Source organism: Brachycentrus maculatus, unplaced genomic scaffold (genome assembly GCF_059751285.1).
Source record: "Brachycentrus maculatus isolate JH-2025_06_01 unplaced genomic scaffold, ASM5975128v1 h1tg000065l, whole genome shotgun sequence".
Taxonomy (NCBI): domain Eukaryota; kingdom Metazoa; phylum Arthropoda; class Insecta; order Trichoptera; family Brachycentridae; genus Brachycentrus; species Brachycentrus maculatus.
The window spans coordinates 2,283,136-2,306,335 of NW_028280819.1; the positions used below are offsets into that span (position 1 = coordinate 2,283,136).

At 32.3% G+C, this 23,200-nt stretch overlaps 1 protein-coding gene across 1 annotated transcript; it reads left to right on the forward strand.

The window, feature by feature from the left end:
* The first annotated feature begins 1,944 nt into the window (after positions 1-1,944).
* Positions 1,945-14,343, forward strand: LOC148311439 (trypsin-1-like). Its single transcript, XM_088256741.1, has 7 exons — positions 1,945-2,480; positions 5,736-5,871; positions 8,269-8,431; positions 9,215-9,420; positions 10,930-11,135; positions 12,554-12,611; positions 14,030-14,343. The coding sequence occupies exons 1-7, from the start codon at positions 2,334-2,336 to the stop codon at positions 14,149-14,151; spliced, it is 1,038 nt and encodes a 345-aa protein (XP_088112867.1). The 5' UTR covers positions 1,945-2,333; the 3' UTR covers positions 14,152-14,343.
* Positions 14,344-23,200: the final 8,857 nt, after the last annotated feature.

The following is a 23,200-nucleotide window of genomic DNA, read 5'->3' on the forward strand; positions in this document are numbered from 1 at the left end:
GAGGCCTGGAATGACTGGTTGTGATCGATAACCTGGAGAGGAAGAGAGGGAAAGGAAGATGAACCGATCATGTTAAGGCAGCAGCAGGTTGGAACGCTACGTGCAGCACAGTCAAGGGATAACTGAAGAAGAGTCGTTGCTTCCACAAGGATCACAACCCTCAGCAATGAGAAATAATACGGAGGAGAAGAAGACATCATATACATAACGTAGTCATACAGGAGAAAGTGACCAAGTGCATTGTTTTACAAAAACGTGATCATTGACTATTTGATATCTTACTAGCTTAATATTGCCCTGAAAAAATCCCAAAGGATTTTAAACTTGGAAGTATAATATATTGACTTGTTAACAATTACTAACTGCATTGATGTTTATTTTCTTGCCAAGCAAAAGTGATTTAAATGGCCCTCCTGAACATTTTACGTTTTGTTAGTTGGTCACTTTCTCCTGTACGACTACGATAATAACAAATTACAGTAGTGTGCCCTCACTGTTCCTGTGCCCAGGGCATATTATAGAAAGTAGCAAATTTCGTCCTTTACAGGAGTTGAGCGTCCCTGGACGACCGGTGTCGAGAGAGCGGTGACTCCAATACTCGACCGCGAAACGACTTCTTGTCACCTGGGAGGGCCGGCATAAGGTTTTAGTGACTTCTTCGTCTATTATTTTATGGTTCACTCAATATAACACTTAATATCAATATTCTACCGAGGATCTTTTGCTGGTTAATGATTAAATTTTAGTATCATATATCTTAGTCATACAGGAGAAAGTGACTTAGTGCTTTTTTTACAAAAACGTGATCATTGACTATTAGATATCTTACTAGCTTAATATTGCCCTGAAAAAAAACCCAAATGATTTTAAACGTGAAAGTATGATATATTGACTTGTTAAAAATGACAAACTGCATTGATGTTTATTTTCTTGCCAAGCAAAAGTGACTTAAATGGGCCTCCTGAACATTTTACGTTTAGAAAGTCGGTCATTTTCTCCTGTACGACTACGATATGTAGGTATATGGTAAAAAAAATAAGATGGGTTTACAATCCTGTTCCCGGCAATTCACCTAAGAAACAATTCATGATTTTTAGTTTTAATTTCACATGGTATACACCGCTATTTCTGAAAACCTATTGTGATCCGTGTTTCGATGCGTTACACATCATTTTGTAGCAACACTGTATGAGGGTTAGTCTAAATTTCTTTTTCAATATGACAATGTCTAAAACCTGCTTGATTCTTAATGTCCATGTAACCAGTATTGAAAAAACATGGAACAGCTGTTACCCCCTCTTCATCCTTCAACGTTTCAAGGACACAACTCGTAGAATTGGTGAATGTTACACGTGTGTAAAGTGATCACTTAAACGAGCCTATGACGATCGTCAGTACCGTAAATGTCCAGACTTCCATATTCTTCCTCATCTTTGATGAGATGTCAAAAAACTCCTATAATTGAAGATAATCCAGATTTGTGAACAAGTATTTGGATACACTCAAAATGTTGGAAAAAATAATATGTTTGTTGTTTTATTATGTTTACAAAATGTTTGTATTTAAACCTGTCAGTGAGAACATTTTTAGTTCAAAAAACTAGTCATGTTTACATTAATAATCACAATACTGGTCTAACACAAGTATTCAATTTATATTGTTTTTACTCCTCCCTACTTCATATAAAAAAAATTCAAACCTATTTTTTAAAAATAATATAAAAAATAACTCCTATAATTGGAGATAATCCAGATTTGGGAACAAGTATTTAGGCACACAAAAATGCTGTTCATAATTTTAAGTCGTTTTCCTGGAATAGCCTCTTCCGGCCCTGCATTCATCAGAGAGGGGAGAAACAGGTACACATGAGTTATACGGAGTGGGAGACAACGGAGTCTCCGTTCCCCGCCCGCCCCCGCCCCCTCGCCCGCGCGGGGTCCTCGTGACATTCCGAGAGCCGCGGCCGCGACCTCAACATTTGCAACAGTCAGTCACCAGTCCTCGTGGGCCAAATATTTACACCGGAACGATCCGACTATGTCGTGAGCGGAGCGGCGCGAAAGTGCAACAACATCGCTACAGCGTAGCGGCAAAAGCAGCCACACCGGAACGACAAAAGAAGCAATCGCCTCAGCCGATGCAGAAAATCAATCTTCATGCTCTCTCGAACATATTGAAAACGTCAATCAATCGATTGGAGAAGCGCAACGAGTTACCGATAAGAAATACCGAACCACACAAAAAAAATCGATTCAATCAGTCATATTTGTGAATTGAGCCAAATTAAGCATTTGTTTTTGACCTGTCCGAATTGATGCTATAAATTGTGACTTATGATCTCAGCGTGTGGAACAGTTACCTGTTTAAAATTCAGGGGATCATCTTTCGGCTGTGCTGACAGGAAATTCAAACCCAAAATGGACAGGAATACGTTGGCTTTGTTCATTTTGACTGCTATTGTCATGCAAACCTGCCACGGGGTGAGTAAAATATATATTACTTCTTGGGACCACTGTCCGTACACGATGGTGCATAGGGCACTGCATCGGATAGACGCAAAATTAATTATATAAAGGCAAGGTGACTGGCAAATGAAAGTCTTGCTTTTCAGGTATCAGCCTATGGTAATATTACATCAATATTACAGTGAAAAAAAAATAAAATAAGAAATGTGTGTAGAGATGGTTTGGACATGTAGAACGAATGAGTAAGGAAAAAACGGTAAAAAAAAGCGGATTATGATACAAATGCAGACAGGAGCAGAGGAAAACCGAGGAAATTTGGGGATGATCAAGTTTGTCAAAGACGAGATTCACGAATGTGAAAAAGGCGAAGAATGTTTGCAAGTACAGCGGTGTGGCGTTCTATCCCCTCTGCCTACCCCTGCGGAAAATGGCGTTATGTTTGTTAGTGGAAATCATGTACAACGATTAGAGCATAATGTTATATTAGTTATATTCGTATAGATATATTAATCTAAATATTTATTTTTTTAAGAATTCTATGTATAGATAATTGTAAAAGTTCGTTTTCTCAAAATATTAAATCTCCTAAAGTTATTCACCAATTGCTTTGACATTTAGATACAATGTTGCATTAAATACGCTCGTGTTTGTGTATGTAAATACTTATGACAGGTAAAAATATTTCGAGAATACATCATTTATTTGTGAGAATTTAAGCAAATTTTGACAGGATTTAGCTAGTCGCCTTGTATACCATGTGGTATAAATCAGTGTGAACCCAGCCCAGTTTTATTACAATCACATTGATATTAAAATTAACCCTGTATTTCAAGTACTTTCTCTATAGCACTTTCTTTATCATTCATTCTTCACTATTGTAATACCACTTAATTATCATATATTTGCCGCTCTTTAAAGTGGTTTTACACAAAGTGAACGATGAATGATAAGAAAAGTGTTATATTACCATAAGACAAAATGAACAGTGGTTTTAATGAACAAAATATTTTCTCCATACTTTATTGTGTTTAAAAAACACTATCAGTTGACATTGTATATACGTCATATCGCTCACTCCTTTCAAGAACGTCATAAATCAAAATACTTGATTTTTCAGGAGAACGTTATTAAAGTTTAAAAATATAATACAATGTATTAAAAACAAATATCAAGCCACTTATTGAACTTTTTAATGTGCAACAGATCTTTTTAGGTAAAACCTGAAGGTTTTTTCTCCATTTGAAAAATATTTTATAAATTTCAAACAATAATTAAACAATAACTTTTCTTCAAAATGCAAAAACAACACTTTCTGCCCTGTAGCAGGTAAATATTAAGTTAAAAACATGCCTCTTTTGCTGGGATATAGTACATTTTCTGGGCATTCTGAAAACATGCACAACTGAAAATTGACGATTTTTGATTTATGACGTTCTTGGAAGGAATGAGCGATATGTTGATTTCACTCGTTTCGAATATTGATCAATAATTTTTTTTCAAAACATAGTTTTAATAACTGAAATGTCAAACACTCATTAACCTTTGCTTAAAATTTAGAAAATTGAAGGTTTAACGATATCTCGAAAACGAGGAGTGACATACAAGGGTTACGATTGTTACTGTTTTCCGTTAAATTCAAATAATTATTATCAACTATTAGAGAATACACTTCATAAGTAAAATAAGCCGGCTGATTAGTATAAAAAGGAAACTTGTCTATTGCTTCTACTACACCTTCTACTTATAAGAAAAAATCTCAGCACCAAAACGGTTAGGAAATAATGGTATTTACCAAGTAAAAACTGAATTAAAAATTGAAAATGAAGCAATAAGAATAATTTTTTATGGGAATTAAGATTTGTGAGATTTTATGGGAATATCCCGAATTGAAGTATTTATAATTATAATGTTTATCTGAAAATTAAATGAGCCCCGGGTTTAAGGTGACTGCTAAGGTCATTGTTTAGGATTTCTTTTCAGAACAGTGTTGTGAATACGACTTAAGTGCGACATTGTCACGTATTTCTGAGGTATTTACACGTGTCTCGAAGTACCAAGGAAGCACTTACAGTACTATGTACCTCACCCATTGTTATGTTTATTGATTTCTAAAGAGAAATGGAACCAATATGAGCGTAACAGTGAAAATAAAACCCAACTGTACGGCTCGCCATGCGGGTGAAATTTTATTTTAAAAGAATCACTAATGGTCGCTGTCAGAATTTTATTTTTATTTTTTGAGTATAAAGACCCAATGTACGATAAATCACAGCTTAACTTTATTTTAAGACAGAAATACTTGACGTAATTGATCTATTGTTTTTACTTAAAATACCGGTTTGTAATGAAAAAAAAAATTGAAATAAATATATGATTTTGAAGAGAAAAGAGTTATTGAAAGGTGAGGAGTTAAAATAATATATTAATATATTTTTCCCATATTATATTTATTTTAAAAGTATTTTTTTTAAATTTAAACCAGCCCATGACAAACCCAAACCCAAAGTCCAAATGAGGAATACAAAACAAATTATTCCTTATCTATGTTATAAAAATAAAATGAAAATAATAAAAAAAACATATGAGACTCACCCCTACCTAGACTACATACCAAAGAATATATTTTAATTTTTAATTTACCTTGTTTATTTTTAATTTTAATTTTAATTTACTTTGTTTAAAAAAATATTGTAAAACGAACTCCCTAAACACAAGTCGCTCACTCCTTTCAAGAACGTCATAAATAAAAAATCGTCAATATTCAGTTGTGCATGTTTTCGGAATGCCCAGAAAATGTACTATATCCTAGCAAAATAGAAATATTTTTAACTTAATATTTACCCGCTACAGGGCAGAAAGTGTTGTTTTTGCATTTTGAAGAAAAGGTATTGTTGAATTATTTTTTGAAATAAACTAAGAAAAAAAAACCTTCAGGTTTTACCTAAAAAGATCTGTTGCACAGTAAAAAGTTCAATAAGTGGCTTGATATTAATTTTTAATACATTGTATTATATTTTTAAACTTTAAAAAGGTTCTCCTGAAAAATCAAGTTTTTTGATTTATGACGTTCTTGAAAGGAGTGAGCGAAGTATCTACTTTATTAGAGAGGTAGAAACGTTATACATTGAAATGTATTGTATGTATATTCACCAACTATTTTGTTTTATTTAAATATGTTTTGTAAAAAAAAAAATCAATAAAAATAAAATAATAAAATAAAGAGATGTCAAAATGTAAACAATCTTATTTTTATTTATTTGATTATTTCAGATGGAGAGGCCATATTCGAGGGGATTTAGTTTGTTTGGGGGCGGAACCCAAAGTAAACAACCGCTCAAACAAATTGGGGGATTTTGGGGAAATAGGCCGCCTGCTCACGACTCACCTCCTGCTGCTTGCTCGTGTGGTAAGAACAATTTTAACCTATCCGGGAGTATGGACGTAAATAAACGTCAGTTCGAATTTTCCTCAAAGGAGTATCGACGTTAATGAACGTCGAAGTCCGTCTGTCAGTTAGTATGATGTAACTTGTATAGAAATGACATCTGTGGATCATCATCATCATCTTCTAAAGGCAGCGCCTTGTTGTGTCAGCCACTTGTCTCTGTCAGTCGCCATCCTCTTGAGCTGCGAATAGGAGGAGACGTCCATGAGCCGCTTCAAATCCTGGAAGTATGAAGTTCTTGGGCGGCCTCTTGTTTGTTTTCCCAAGATTCTTCCTTCGAAGATGTTGCTAAGAAAGGTGCTATGTCTAATTGAGTGCCCTATTAGCTTGGCCTTCCTCTTCAAAATATGATTTATAAGCTCTCTTCTTTCTTTTACGTCCTGCAACACCTTTTCGTTGGGCTTCCTTACGACCCATGATGTTTTGATCATCTTCCTCCAAACCCACATCTGTGGATATTTGTGTATAATTTTGTCATAATTGAAAAATATTTCGAATATGTGTTTAAATTTTTTTTAAACATAATACATCAATTTAATGAAGATTTTTTTTTCATGTAAAAAGAACCCACTTCCCAGAGAAAGTCGGACATCAATTTTGGTACTTCCGAAAAGGTTAAACATCAAAATGGCTAACTTATAGTATTTTTTTTAAACATGTCAAATGTGCATCCGTTATTACTTGATAAAGTACCCTTAACCCTATAACTCCCTTCCTCACACACACACTCCCACACTTTATTTTTTATTTTTTATCTAGTGATGTTTTTGATCGTTATTATAACATAAATGTGGTATTGTGTAATTGGCTTTTTTTATTAATGTAACTATTTTTTATTATATTTCAATTCAAACCCTTATCTGCACCCCAATGGTGCATAGGGCACTGCAGCATATAAACGCATTGTTATCTTGATCGTTAACGCATGAAGGAAAGGTGATCAGCCCTCCGCTTCAGTAGTACCAGTCCGGGGTGATATTGAATAAATATTACAGTGAATAAATCACTTACATTTATTAAAACCCCCCCCTGGGAATCGAACCCAGGACCTCCAGAACGGTAGCCGAGCGTGCTGACCATTACACTAGGGAGGCGGACATATTTTATTATATACTTTTACTAAATGTAAAGCTTTACAATTCCCGAATAAATAAATAAAAAAGTAGTATGGGATGTAAATTGGACGTAAATTAAATCTTATGTGCGGTAATTTTGCTTAAATATGGTACACCATAATACTTAAAATTATTAATACTCATATTTGTATTTTTTCTATACGGTTAATTAAATCAGTTATTCGTTAATTGATTCGGCGGTCACTTTGTGTGTATATCTATCCATCTATCCATTTTAATTTAAGTTTTGATTTGTACCTGGTACATACCAGTATTTCTTAAAATCTTTTGTGACACGTGTTTCGATAAGTTTTAGAGTTGTGTCCTTGGGATGTTCAAGGATGAAGAGAGGGTAAAAGCTGTGATCGGGCAGGCTTTATTCATTGTCGCATTAAATATGAAAATTTGACTTAGCTTCACATACAGAGAATGAAAATGATGCGAAATATATAGAAACACTTGTCACAGTAGATTTTTTTTTAAATAGTGATATTTGCTAATTAAAACTTAAAAAAAAATCAATTGCATTAGTTTCTTTAGATATTAAAATATTTTTTTATGAATATAAATATATATATTTAATTTATTGATTTGGCGTTGAATTTGTAGAACTCCATTTTAATTTATGTATTAATTTAAAATCAAACACAGATTTTTTAAGTCTACTAAGTTGTATTTTATTAACAAAAACACATAAAAAAATATATTCTGACACTTGTTTCGCCTTGTTAGGGCATTATCAAACGAATGTAAAGATCAAACGGACTACGGTCCTTATGTAGCTATAAGCTAAGTGACAGTTTTAACACGTGCAGCAATAATTTATGGGTGACAACAGTAGGTAATGGGGGATGTAGGTATGTGCCCTTATATTTTTTTTCTGGGAAAGAAAGAATTTATTGGTTTTCGTTAGTAAAATACAACTTAGTAGACTCAAAAAATCTGTGTTTGATTTAAAATTAATACATAAATATATTTTTAATGCTTAAAATATCTCCTATCCAATTATCAACATATTATCGAAACCTTTACAAATAATATATCATTGTTTATACTACCAGACGCGGAATTATTCACCCTACGGACGATATATTGATATAGTAGGTACTACAACTTGAGATGAAAAATCTGTATTTTTTTATATTATAAGATATAAGATGAGAGATTTTTCTATGACTTGCGATTATTTATTGCTTGTTTACAGGTGTTTTGCTTATTTATCACCAGAACGTTTAATTTTTAGTATGTGGGGAAAGAAATGACCCCGGTCGAGTGGTGGGTGGGCAGGCGGCGGCTCCTCAGGAGTTCCCCTGGATGGCCAAGCTGTCGTACTTCAAGAAGTTCTACTGCGGCGGGACCTTCATCAGCGACCGCTACGTCCTCACAGCTGCACATTGCGTCAAAGGGTAACTAAATACCACTTTACACACGTGTAACATTTACCAATTCTACCCATGATTGACAACCACGCTACTCAAATTCTTGGAAGTTCTATATACATGATCCAATTTCGAAACATTGTACTTGAACCACTAGTATTTTCACTAGAGGCATCTATTGGTGAGATGAAGAAGCTTTTTTATTGATTAAAAACTCTTTCATTTGTTTATGGCATTACTGCCTTTTACAAAAAAACATAGAAGTTAGAAATTAAAATAGATTACATAGGAAATAAAAAATAAAAATAAAATAATAATCATAATAATTATATCGCTCACTCCTTTCAATAACGTCATTTATCAAAAACCGTCAATTTTCAGTTGTGCATGTTTTCGGAATGCCCAAAAAATGTACTATATCCCTGCAAAAGCGACATATTTTTAATTTAATATTTACCCGCTACAGGGCAGAAAGTGTTGTTTTTGCATTTTAAAGAAAAGGTATTGTTTAATTATTTTTCTAATTATACTAAATATTTTCCAATGGAGAAAAAACATTCAGGTTTTACCGAAAAAGATCTGTTGTATAGTATAAAGTTCAATAAGTGGCTTGATATTTATTTTTAATACATTTTACTATATTTTTAAACTTTGAAAAATCAAGTTTTTGCGAATATGACGTTGTTGAAAGGAGTGATCGATATGTGAGGTTCATATTCTTACTTACTTCTACAATTGGAGATAATCCAGATTTGTGAACAAGTATTTGGGCACACTCAAAATGACGTTAATATTTTTTTCTGCTTTCAGATTCATGTTCTTCATGATCCGTGTTACGTTTGGAGAGTTGGACAGATGTGACGAGTCCAAAATGTACGAGTCCAGATTCGTGATCAGGGCTATCACTCACGACTTTAGTTTTAGCAACTTCGACAACGACATCGCGCTCCTGAGACTCAACGAAAGGGTTCCCATAAGCGCCAACATCCACCCAGTCTGCCTTCCTACAGATCAAAGTACGTGGAGCTTTCAAAGCTTTATTTAATACCCCTTTCGTACCTACGCATAGCGCATACTTTTATTTTATTTATATTAATAAATATGGCTGTAACGCCTTTTACAAACAATACATTAAAATATATATTGCTCACTCCTTTCAACAACATCATATATCAAAAAACCTGATTTTTCAGGAGATCGTTTTTTAAGTTAAAAAATATAATAGAATGTATTAAAAATAAAATCAAGCCACTTTTTGAACTTTTTACTGTGCAACAGATCTTTTTAGGTAAAACCTAAATTGTTTTTTCTCTTTTTGAAAAATATTTAGTGTATTTAAAAAAATAAATAAACAATACCTTTTCTTCAAATGCAAAAAACAACACTTTCTGCCCTGTAGCGGGTAAATGTTAAGTTAAAAATATGCCGTATTTGCTGGGATATAGTACATTTTCTGGGCATTCCGTAAACATGCAGAATTGAGCATTGACGATTTCTGATATATGACGTTGTTGAAAGGAGTGAGCGATATATTGTACATCGTTTTGACGCCTTTTTTTATTCTTCTGTTGCAAACTCAATGCCTCACTCCCAAACATTATAATTGGTACCAAGACTCCTTTGTGCATTGCCAGTTTAGTTTTCGCAGATAAGCTTTTATTTGCTATAACTGATTTCAGTGCAACATCACTCTAATCCCAGCATTCACTATTCTTTCTTTTTCTTTATTTTTGCCAACTCCATGCTTTGATTCCATACATTCCATACATACCTTTTTCTCTTTTTTTAAAACATTTATTTGTTAACTATATAGTTACATACATATAAATACACATTCTGCATACATTAATTAAAAAATTATAAACATAACTAACTTATTATTTTTTGACGTCTCATCAAAGATGAAGAAGAATATGGAAGTCTGGGTATTTACGGGGCTGACGACCGTCATAGGCTGGTTTAAGTGATCACTTTACACACGAGTAACATTCACCAATTCTACCCATTATTGACAACCACACTACTCAAATTCTTGGAAGTTCAATATATATATGAACCAATTTTGAATCACTAGAACTTCACTCGAGACATCTATTGGTGAGATGAAAATAAGCTTTTTATTGAGCAGAAACTCTTTTATTAGTATGTGAGGTCCGAATTCTGGATTATAATCACACACATCAGAAACGCCAGAAAATATCATTTTCATTTTTATTATTTAAGCTTATAATTTGACTAGATAATTTATTTACAACATTTTGATGAGATGTCAAAACTAATATAAAAAATTACTCCTTTAATTGGAGATAATCCAAATTTGTACACACTCAGTATTTAGACACACTCAAAATGTTGTAAATAATTAACTTGTTTTTTGCAGAAACCCATCAAGCCACCTTGTGTGTCTTGTCGGTGGAGTTCATTAACACACGTTTCTTTTATTGTTTTTATCTATTTTAACCTAATAAGTATATGTACATATATAAAGAAAAAGAAATATATGCATATGGCCTGTTTATTTTCAGAACAAACGTACGTGGGAACTGAGGGAATAGTAACCGGATGGGGAACGTTGAAGGAAGACGGCAAGCCTTCCTGCACGTTGCAAGAGGTCCAGCTGCCCGTGCTGAGCAACGCGGCGTGCAGGAACACTAGCTACAACCCCAAGATGATCTCCGACAACATGATGTGCGCCGGGTACCCGGATGTCGGGAAAAAGGACTCTTGCCAGGTATTTGGAAATAAAAGTTAATTATTCATGTGTTAATTGTATTAACAAAGTATAATGACACACATCAATCACACAAGTCACAATTAACACACTTTATGGCAAAGCACATGGAATTACGAAATAAAATAATATGGAAAAAATGAGAGATGAACTAAACTGGTTATCTATAAAAAAGAGACTTAAATTTTATATGCTAATCTTTCTACGTATTTTTTTAAAACGATAAATTACCAAAATGTTTTAAGGATAAAATAGTTTAAAACAAAAATTGTCATGAACATATTACTAGAAATAAGGATAAAATAACACTGCCATTGTTGAAAAAAACACACAGTCGCAAAATTGTTTAATGTAAAAGGGTTTGAAAATATTTGATGAGATGCCTGAATGTATGAAGAATGATAAGAGTCTGAAAGAATTTAAAAATAAATGTTTTTTTTTTACTGTAAAGAGATGTAAATATATATACACATATATATATATATATATATATATATATATATATATATATATATATATATATATATATATATATATATATATATATATATATATATAGATGATGTAAATTAAGTGTCAATAATAGTTTATATTAATTGTAATATAAGCTAACTTATTAAAAAAACACGGAAACACTTCAAACAAAACCTAACATATGTCTCGTTTGGTCAAAAGAATTATGATTATTATGCTAGAAATACTAGATATTGTATAAAACAGCTATTCATAAATGGATAATAGAAATGGGTACATTTAAAATAGTGTATTTCAAATATATTTTTTTTATTTTTAATCAATTGAAACAATATGTGTCTCAACAGACATAAACATCTTTCGTATTTTTACAAAATAATATCGAAGATTCCGGTCATTCCAGGGCTCACGACCTGGCATTTGGCTGGCCTAAGTGATCACTTGAACTCTTAACACGAATGGCATTCACCATTCTGGCCATTAAAGAATTCATATTGCGTTATTTTTTTTTAAGATATTGATATATGCATTGTTGTTGGGTTATTTTCATACTTTTAGGAATGTGGGTATGTTGGTGACACATTGGTGACAACAACATAGCCACAATCGTGTGAATAGCCACTTAGTCCGGCAAGGGCAATCTAGATTTGTCTCCTCTAGAAACCAGTCACTCGCTTAGAGCTACCTAGTTATACTCATTTATAAGAAACCAAAGTACTAGCGAGATTTTACTAATCATCGCTCATAACCTAAATACATAACACACACGTTAGTTGTTATTTGGTAGATTTGAAATGTATGGCTGACAGTAGCGCCTTCACTTGATAAATTACGGAAATTTGTACCTTAACTAAATATTTACACACCATCCGTTAAGTGTAAACTCCATTATAATAGGAAAAACAAAATGAAAATGTTCTTTAAATATTTTTATGTACTTTCAGGGAGACAGCGGCGGTCCCATGATTGCAGAAAGAAAGGATCATAAATATGAAATAATCGGTAAGGAATAAAATATATTATGAATATGAGGTCTTAAAATAACATCTCTTCACTTACAACCCGTATTCGGATATCCTGTTTATATTTGACCTCGTAACGAAATGTACATAGTTTAGGGCAATTCTCATAAATTCAATTTTCATAGACCCATCATCTAATTCAAACTATCATTTGACCAGTAAATTACCTTTGCTCTGAATCCAGTGTCCTTAAAATCATTTTTGATTAAAGTTTTACTCGGTAAATACCACTATTCCTTAAAATCTATTGTGACACGCGTTTCGATGCATATTAAATTATTGGAAGAGGTTTTAGCAATTTATTTTCTAGCTTGGTTTATGGTACCAATGTCTTTCTTTTCCCTTGGTAACGTACATGATTAAAATAGTAAAGGTGTAATTATTCGTAAAATTACATCAGCAATAAGAAGAAACCCTTATCCGCACCCCAATGGTGCATAGGGCACTGTGTCATATAAACGCAGTGTTATCTTGATTTTTTTTTTTACACATGAAGGAAAGGTGATCAGCCCTCCGCTTCAGGTACCAGTCCATGGTAATATTGAATAAATATTACAGTGAAAAAATCACTTATATTTCTTTTACCCCACTTGGGAATCGAACCCGGGACCTCCAGAACGGTAGCCGAGCGTGCTGACCATTACACTACGGAGGCGGACACATCACCAATTGCCACATCAGCAATAACTCAAATAAAATAATAATTTCTGAAAAATTGATATTATCAATATTCGGCATTAACTTTGTGGAATAAAATGTTAATTAAAATTATTATCTATGTTTCCTTTTACAAAAAGACCGGTTCGTTCACCCTCCCCCCTTTATTTATTACCCTACCAACCTCCATTATACACCAGATTTTTTTTGTTCGTTAGTTTTGCTGACCACCTGTTGATGAAAACAACTGTAGTTTTCAAAACTAGTTGCGTGTAATGAAATAAAAGTCAAATGGTATTATACAAGTCGCTCACTCCTTTCAAGAACGTCAAAAATAAAAAATAAATTGATTTTTCAGGAGAACGTTTTTATAGTTTAAAAATATAATACAATTTATAAAAAACCAATATCAAGCAACTTTTAAACTTTTTACTGTGCAACAGATCTCTTTAGGTAAAACCTGAAGGTTTTTGCTCAATTTGAAAAATATTAAGTATATTTAAAAAAAAATATTAAACAATACATTTTCTTCAAAATGTAAAAACAACACTTTCTGCCCTGTAGCGGGTAAATATTAAGTTAAAAATGTGCCTCTTTTGCTGGGACATGGTACATTTTCTGGACATTCCGAAAACATGCACAACTGAAAATTGATGAATTTCGATTTATGACGTTCTTGAAAGGAGTGAGCGAAGTGTTTAATTTTTCAAAAATAATATGAAAATTTTACTTATTTTTTAGGTGTGGTTTCATGGGGTAACGGTTGTGCCAGAAAAGGTTATCCCGGAGTGTATTCCAGAATAACAAGATACCTCCCCTGGATATTAGAACACACAAAAGACAGCTGTTTTTGTAATGAATAACCCAAAATGTTTAAGTAAAAAATACCATTAAAATTATTTAACCTACCAGTTTAAATTAATTGAGAAAAATGTGCAATGATGTCGTAGAATCATAACTTATATATTTTTTGTTATTCGGCCATTGATGTAGTCATTATTATTAATGAAAAAGTTGAAGGAGAGTGCTATAAAGGACTATGTATAATATTGAAATCGTATTTTATTAGAGTATATTTATTAATTTCTGACTACATTCTCAGATCTGATATTCATTTCATGAACATTTTGAGATATAAACAGCATATATATATATATATATATATATATATATATATATATATATATATATATATATATATATATGTATTATAATGCTTTATAATTCATTAAAGACCAGAAACTGGATTTTTTACCCTACGGATGATCCTTTAGGTGGAATTATCCAGTGTTATATAAAAAAAAAACAATAAAAAATGATTATTGATTGGAAAATATAACTACTTATATAAAATTTAAATGTTATTGTTAGATAAAATAAATAAAAATGAATAAAATTATATATATATATATATATATATATATATATATATATACATATATATATATATATATATATATATATATATATATATATATATATATATATATATATATATATATATATATATTTTTATACATTTATACATTTTATACATTTTATTTACTTTACATTTAAAACCTTTACGTACCCAAAATGACAGAGACATAGTGTTTATTATATCCAAATATATAAAAGTATGTAAAAATTAATTTATGTAAACATTATGTGTATATAATATGCAATATATGAGTCTGCTTTTTTAAAAATATATATTATCTGTAATAAAATTTAAGCTATATATTTATATACTCAAGAAATTTATTTATAGGAAAATAAATTATAAGATTTACACACCAAATAGTTGTTTTAATTTATGACCTGACGAACATAAATAAATTTATAATTAAAATCTAACTTTGTTTTAAAATCACTATACACAATAAAGTGATTTTAAAACAAAGTTACATTTTAATTATAAAACGGAAAATCACAAAGTTAGTGCTTCAAATATAAAATATAGTTTTAACTACGCAGCATAGAAAACTTTTCGGTAAATAAAAACAATATTCATTAATTTCTTTTCAGGTTTCGTTAATTTCCTTGGAATACTAAGCAATAACTTATAAGATATAAGTAATATATAATATTATTATAAGGGAATAATTGATAAGTTAGCTTCCGTATTATAAATTAAATAAATTATTGAAATAATAAAAGAAAATAATGAATTCAATAAGATGAAATTACTATATTTTCTGAGGTTCAGAAGAAAGCGGAAATATTAAAATTTTTATACCTCGTTGAAAAGAACGCTTGAAGCTTGTCTTTCTCAAACAAAGATGTCTCTATGTTTAGTGTACTACCAGCAGTATGTAAAACAAACTAGTATGTAAACCTAGTATGTAAACCCAGTGTGTAAAACAATTCGGGAATAATGTTACATACATAAAATGAACGTTCTGTAAAATAAAAAAAACCTCCTCAATTCAACCATAAATGTTTCTGACAAATCGCATGTGAAAGAACGTAGAATTTAAATATATAAGTACATATCGCTCACTTCTTTCAAGAACGTCATAAATCAAAAATCGTCAATTTTCAGTTGTGCATGTTTCCGGAATGCCCGAAAAATGTACTATATCCCAGCAAAAGAGGCATATTTTTAACTTAATATTTACCCGCTACAGGGCAGAAAGTGATGTTTTCGCATTTCAAAAAAAAGTCGTTGTTAAATTATTTTTTTTAAATATACTTACTAAATATTTTTCAAATGGAGAAAAAAACTTCAGATTTTACCTAAAAAGATCTGTTGCAGACTAAAAAGTTCAATAAGTGGCTTGATATTTATTTTTAATGTATAGTATTATATTTTTAAACTATAAAAACGTTCTCCTGAAAAATCAAGTTTTTTGATTTATGACGTTCTTGAAAGAAGTGAGCGATATGTAGTATATATTCCTAAATTTCAATACCCATGGGTAGAATTATGAATGTTACAGTTAAATACAGTGACTACTTAAACCAGCCTATGACAGGTTGTAATCCCTGTAAATGACCCAGACTTCCACATTCTTCCTTACCTATGTTAAGATGGAGATATAAATTTCCTTTACTGTTTAGTATTCATTCATCTATTGCCTTTTTTCTGGTATACACGATATTTTACTTTTAATTTATAATTAAAATGTAACTTTGTTTTAAAATCACTATAATCATTTATTATAACTTAATTATAATGTCTACCGGTTTCGAAGCTAACCGCTTCTTTATCTAGTCTTGAGAAAGAAGCGGTTAGCTTCGAAACCGGTAGACATTATAATTAAGTTATAATAAATGATTATAGTGATTTTAAACAAAGTTACATTTTAATTTTAAAATGGAAAATCACAAAGTTAGAGCTTCATATATAATAAATTACAAAAATTATACTTTTGATTTAGTTTCATTCACAGGAAATGATTTTAAATTATAAGTTCCTTTATTATTTTGAAGTGACCGCGAATTTATGTAGATCTCTACCGACGAACCAAACCAGTTGGGCGATGTACCATGTACGAGTATAATGTATCTCGTATGAGAGTTAGTTGTGGTATTATATTTAAATATAGAGGTTCGTATACATATATTTATATCATTAATTTGGAACCAGTTCTGATGTTATTGAACTCTCTACCATACTGTTTTTATTTTTTTGCAAATTTTAACACTTTGAAGACCAACAGTAAAAAACAAAGCTAGATTTACATCATGTTTTAAAGATGTAAATTTTTACTAAAAAAATACATCTTTAAACATCATACATACATCGGTATGATAAATGTTCGAATGGTGAAATAAGGAAGGAATACAAAGCTGAGATAAGCATTATCGATCAAATTAAGAAAGGTGTGTTGAGATGGTTTGGACATATGGAACGAATGTGTGAGGAAAGAACGGTAAAACAAAATTATGAGCTGAATGTAGTTAGTTGAAAAAGGAGCAGAGTACGATTGAGAAAAACTTGGCACGATCAGGTATGCCAAATACTGGAAAGCGATCATATTAGGAGTCACAATAATCAGAGGGAATGTATGAGGAGATGCATGAACGTGGAAGAAGCGAATAATGTTTGCATACACATGGTGTGGCATTCTGTTCTCTCTGTCTACCCCTGTGGAGACGCGGCGCTATGGTAGGTTAGTTAGTTACTTAATATTAAGCTAGTAAGATATAAAATAGTTAATAATCACGTTTTTGTAAAGAATGCACTTGGTCACTTTCTCCTGTATGACTACGATATATATTTACATCTTCTTACATTAAAAAAATATTTATTTGTAAATTCTTTCAGACTCTTTTTATTCTTCATACATTCAGGCATCTCATCATACATTTTCAAACCTTTATACATTAAACAATTTTGTGACTCGGTTTTTTTCAACAATGGCAGTCTTATTCTAGAGCCAGGAGATCTGTCTTCTGTCCACATCTCGTAAACCCTCCATTTTGATTAGGTGCTATAGCTTGTACTTCTCTCCTCTCAGCACATGCCCCAGATAGGACATCTCCAGGACCTTGATATCAGTCAGCAACTGTCTTTTGCTCTTGCTCTTTGGAGCACATTTGCATTGATGACCATTTGGGTCCATGGAGCGTGTAGCATTCTACGATGTAGCCACGTTTTGAATGCCTCCAATCGGTTCATAGTGCTGATGTTTTTGATTGGTTTCTGTAACGTCTAATGGTACTGGAACACTTATGATGAGGAAGACGGAAACGCGCAAAGGAAGACAACTATTTATTTATCGAAAATTACAAATTGTTAGGGCGAGAAGAACAAAGCGACACCAATAAACAAAAAGCGAGCGCGACGTACATACGTTTGAATTTTAATCTTATCTGAGCACACAAAATTTTGTTCTCCACCCTTAATATACGATTTTAAAGGAGTTTCATATGGTGGGGACAATATTATAAATAAGTAAAGTCGATGAACTGCGTCTCTTTGTTCTTCTCGCATACATTTATGAAACTTTCAAACTTTCAAACTTTAAACTAAAATTATTCGAAATATTATAAACCGAAAAGGGTAATTCTATTCTCAGTCCTCTCCTTTTCTTCTTTTCCTATCACTGTCATCTCCTTTTCTCTTTATCCCATCCTTATCTCATATCTCTTGTTTTATATAGATTTTTTCTCTCTTACTTTTCCTATGTATAAATGTGAAAAACTGTAATTGGTATTTATGATTTTTTTTTGTATTCTGTTTTTTTCATGTATTGAAACTGTTTTTTTTTCCGTGTAATAAAAAAAATACAGTTTAAAACACAAATTCTTGTAAAAAATACACAAATTTGGAAGGAACAGTTTCTGTTATGTTGTTTTTTTAAATCAGGGCCGCAACGTGTTAACAAAATCGCGTTACTTTAAATATCCCGCCTTGTCACCTTTAATATATGACCAGAAGAAACATTAATGTAATTCGTCGTGCTGTAATGGAGAAGGGATGATATATATTTATTGAAATTGAATTTATGCAAAATATTTCGTGAAATTCGTTCTTAATTAAGCGGGTTCAACGCCCTTCTGTGTTTGCGTGAACTCTGCAGACTGGAACTGACTAACTGGCAGAGCTGCAAAGTATCTGCCTTTACAAATAATCTTATCCTCTTCCACATTCATGCATCATCGCATATTATTCAGATTATTCCAACTCCTGACCTGATTATTATTATTTTTGAACAAACCATATCCGCTCCCTTTGTGGAGCATATGGTGTCCACAAACTGTCTCCAGGCTTTTCTGTCGGCCGCCAGCTTTTTTGCATCCTCCCAAGTCAGGTCAGCGTCTCGAAGTTTAGACGAGAACTGCCGACGAATTGTCAGCAGTGGTCTTCCTGGGCGCGAACCTGATGCCTTGTAAAAGAGGCAAGCTTGATTAAGGCTCTCAAGAGGCATGCGGAGTACATGGCCAAGCCAACTGAATCGCCTTTTCTTGACGACAGTTGTGACCAAGATTTGCTGCGTCCTACGCCTTATCTCTTCATTCCTCACAAAGTCAAACCACCGCACGCCTAAATTCTCCGCAGACACCTATTCTCAAAGGTAAGTACACGGCTGCTCTGGGCCCTTGTAAGGTGCCATGTTTCACAGCCGTATAAGAGAACAGGAGCAATGCAGGCATTTTATAGGCGGCATTTGGTCTTCACCGAATAGTATAGATCTGATCTCCAGACAGCCTTCATGCTGTTAAACGCGGACCCTGCGAGTCCTAATCGTTCACGAGTCCTAATCGTCCACTCCCAGTTCCTTTTGAAGGCTGAAGATCTGATTATTACTCCCGGACTGACAAGCCGCTTTCAAGTATTTGACATACTTGATGCCAAGTTTTCCTTGGTCTTCCTCTTTCACCGATTTTGACACAGCGTTGCATTCTAATGTGCATTCATTTTTATATGCTCTGTTCTTTCTTTTCCATTAAAACTAAAACTGACCCACAGCAACGCGTGGCCAGATACAGGTTAGAATACTTTACTTAACTTTAAACCCTTATCCGCGCCCCAATGGTGCATAGGGCACTGCGTCATATAAAAGCAGTGTTATTTTAATCGTTAACATACGAAGGAAAGATGATCAGCCTAGCGCTTCAGGTAACGAGTCCAGGGTAATATTGAATAAATATTAGCGTGAAAAATTACATATGTTTATTTGACCCCCCCCCCTGGGAATCGAACCCTACACCTCCAGAACGGTAGTCGAGTGTGCTGACCATTACACTACGGAGGCGGACAACAAGTTGGAGTAATGATGGCATATTCTCTCTTTTATTTTTTACTCAGTAGAGATCTAACAAATAAATAATGACTTGTCTGTTCGCTAAATGCACTGACCGCCATATTTTTTTTTATAGTGATCGAATGTTACCTGATCAAAAATAAGATATATTTATTTGCGCTATTGGCAATAATAAACAAATAATAAACAACTTGTAAAACACAAGTAAAAAACAAATTACCGTTGCGTTTTAAAATTATTTTGTGTATAATGTGTACAATCTTGTTTTTTCCTTGTAAGTACATACTTAAGAATAATTTGGTCGAATAAAAAATCTAATCGTGTACTTCTATGATGGGATAGGAATTGATCAATCATATCTACACGGTGGACCAAAATACGAGCACGTTTTTGATATTTTATAAATTGTAAAAAAAAATATTTTTCGAAAATGTTGATTAAATTAATATGGGAAATAACTAAATATAATTTTTCGGTAAAATCATAATATTAATGTAAATAACATTATTTGATTTTTTTGTTAACTAATTAACTAACCATCACGCCACTTTCCGCAGGGGTAGGCAGAGAAAATGAAACACGCGATTAATCTGTCTTTGCAAACAATCTTCGCCTCTTCCACATTCATGCATCTCCTTCTCATACCCACCGATTACTCGACTCCTGACCTGACTAAATTTTAAATTCTTGATCATACCAAGTTTTCCTCGGTCTTCCTCTGGTTCTATTACCGAACTCATTCGTTTCATAAATTTCTTTTACTATTCATTCTTCACTCTTTCATAATATGCAGGGTTTTATGAGTATACTAAAAAAATAAAAGCGAATTCAGAAAATGTTGAAATTCGTACATGTAGAACGATGCATTAGTCGCGAGATTGCACGAAATAACATTTAAAAAAATAAATTATTCTTCTATATTATTTTCTTTTGAACGCACTCGCACATAAGTAAGTAATACACACTAAGTATGTATTATTTTCTTGAATGCTTTTTCCCGTTTTTTAAATCACATTTCTTTAAATCACATTTTCATATGGTGTACGGAGTGCGTGGAAGTTTTTGGTATCGTAAGGCAGAGGTTCCCAAACTTTTTTTGTCTCGTAGACCCCTTGCCATATTTTTCGATTTTTTCCCTCCTTACCTGATATTGTTTTTCAGCAAATTCACTATCTTCTAATGTATTTTGGAAAGTCGATGTAAGTAGTACACATTGAAAGATTGAAATTTATAACGTGTATGATAATTTATAAAGTGTAATGAAAATTCAAAAAATACACACATGTTAAGTTAATTCAAATTAAAATTACTCTCTGTTAAATTAAATAAATAAGCAAATAATAAATGCTTTTAGTCTTAGGAATAAACTTGATGCCGTTGATTTCCATTTCTTTTTCATGGACCCCCAATTTTTTTCGCTGACATATGCCCCTTCCAAGTCGTCGTAGACCCCTGGGGGTCGATATAGACCACTTTGGGAATCACTGTCGTAAGGGAAGGGTAATTAAGTATAACTTAACTATGAGTATTTCAATGTTTTAGAATTAGTACATAAACCCTGATGATGGCAATGTTCTTGTCGAAACCGGTTGGAAAAAAGGTACCAATTAAAAGTTGTTAAAACAAAGTTGTTTTATTTTATAATGTTTGATACAATATAACTTATTTTTATGTTTTCTTATCTATGTATAGCCATTGTGTCTATTTTACAATACAGGATTATGGTATGGGGTGGTACGAGTGACACAATATTAAAAGTCTTTAGGTTGCACAAAAATCCGTAGTGAAAATAATACTTCGAAAATATTCAATAAATTACCGACTCGTGCCAGATAAACAACTATACGCTAAAACAACCCTAACATATGCAATGCATTAGCCTTGTTAGATTTATTAGCCTTACTGCAAAAATTCAGCTAAAAAACAAAAAAATCAACTATATCAAAGTCGATCCGGAGATGCAGGATAATTTCCGATGTGTATAAAATTTTGTATGTATGGTAAAAACATTATTTGGCACCGTTTTCTTCCTGTGCCCGATAGAAAACATACATTTTTTTCTCCATACAAAAGTGGCCGTCCTAATATGCATTTAAGAATTACTTACATGTGTTACAAGGAAGGACCTCCCAGCAAAACAACACACATATTACAAATAACACACTATATGATAACATACACAGAACCACAAGATAAAAAAAAACACTGAAACACGTGAAACAAAATATAATATATACCGCGTGTGGTCTAAGGAAGTATTACTGAGTATTATGCAATAAAGGAGTTTGACCTGCTTCGATTGACCATAGAGTCATTTAATAACATTCAAGACAGACATTAATAATTGAATAAAGGAGGTTATTTTGAGGCGAATGTTATTGGGAAAAGATGCAGAAGAAGACCAAGAAAAACATGGCACGATCAGGTATGCCAAATACTTGAAAGTGGTCAGGTTAGGAGTCGTAACAATCGGCGGGTATGTATGAGGAGATGCATGAACGTGGAAGAGGCGAAGAATGTTTGCAAGGACAGAGTGGTGTGGCGCTCTATTCTCTCTGCTTACCCCTGCGGGGAAGCGGCGTGATGGTTAGTAAGTTAGTTTTTTATTTTGAGTAAAAATATTGTGATTAACACAACTGGCTAAATTATAAGTTAAATAAAAATTGAAATCATATTTTTTGGCATCTCTTAGCTATTGCTGGGTATTTTTTTGTCATAAAAAAAAACCCAGAGATATTGAGTTTTGCTTTTATATTATTATTTTTATTTCTATCTTCATAACACATAAATTGCGTATTTTTTTTTCATTTAAAAAGAACCCACTCCCCAGAGAAAGTCGGACATCAATTATTGTACACCCAGAAAGGTTAATTTAAGAACCTGATGACAGACTGTTTAAATCGCAGTTAATTGTGACGTAATAATTTATGTATACATGTATTTTTTTAAATATATATTAACTATACCTTCATAAAAAATATATTAAAAATTAATAACCAACCATAGGAAAGTCTCTTTAATGTCAGTATTTCATACTAACAATGTTTTTTTTTTAAATTATGGATGTTCAATTATAGTTACGACTAATATAGAAAAACCGGACATTATTTATTTTAATGTGTTTAATGTACAGTTGTGTTTGATATCTTGTTTTGCTATGTAAGTTTATATTGTTGCAATTCGGGTATAAATTTATTTTAATATACTGACAAACAGT

Bases quoted from the DNA above. Each gene is read 5' to 3' on its own strand.
- LOC148311439 (XM_088256741.1), top strand. From the start codon at position 2,334: ATGATCTCAGCGTGTGGAACAGTTACCTGTTTAAAATTCAGGGGATCA. The intron at 9,421-10,929 runs GTACGTGGAGCT...GTTTATTTTCAG, and splicing joins CTGCCTTCCTACAGATCAAA to AACAAACGTACGTGGGAACT. The intron at 11,136-12,553 runs GTATTTGGAAAT...ATGTACTTTCAG, and splicing joins GGAAAAAGGACTCTTGCCAG to GGAGACAGCGGCGGTCCCAT.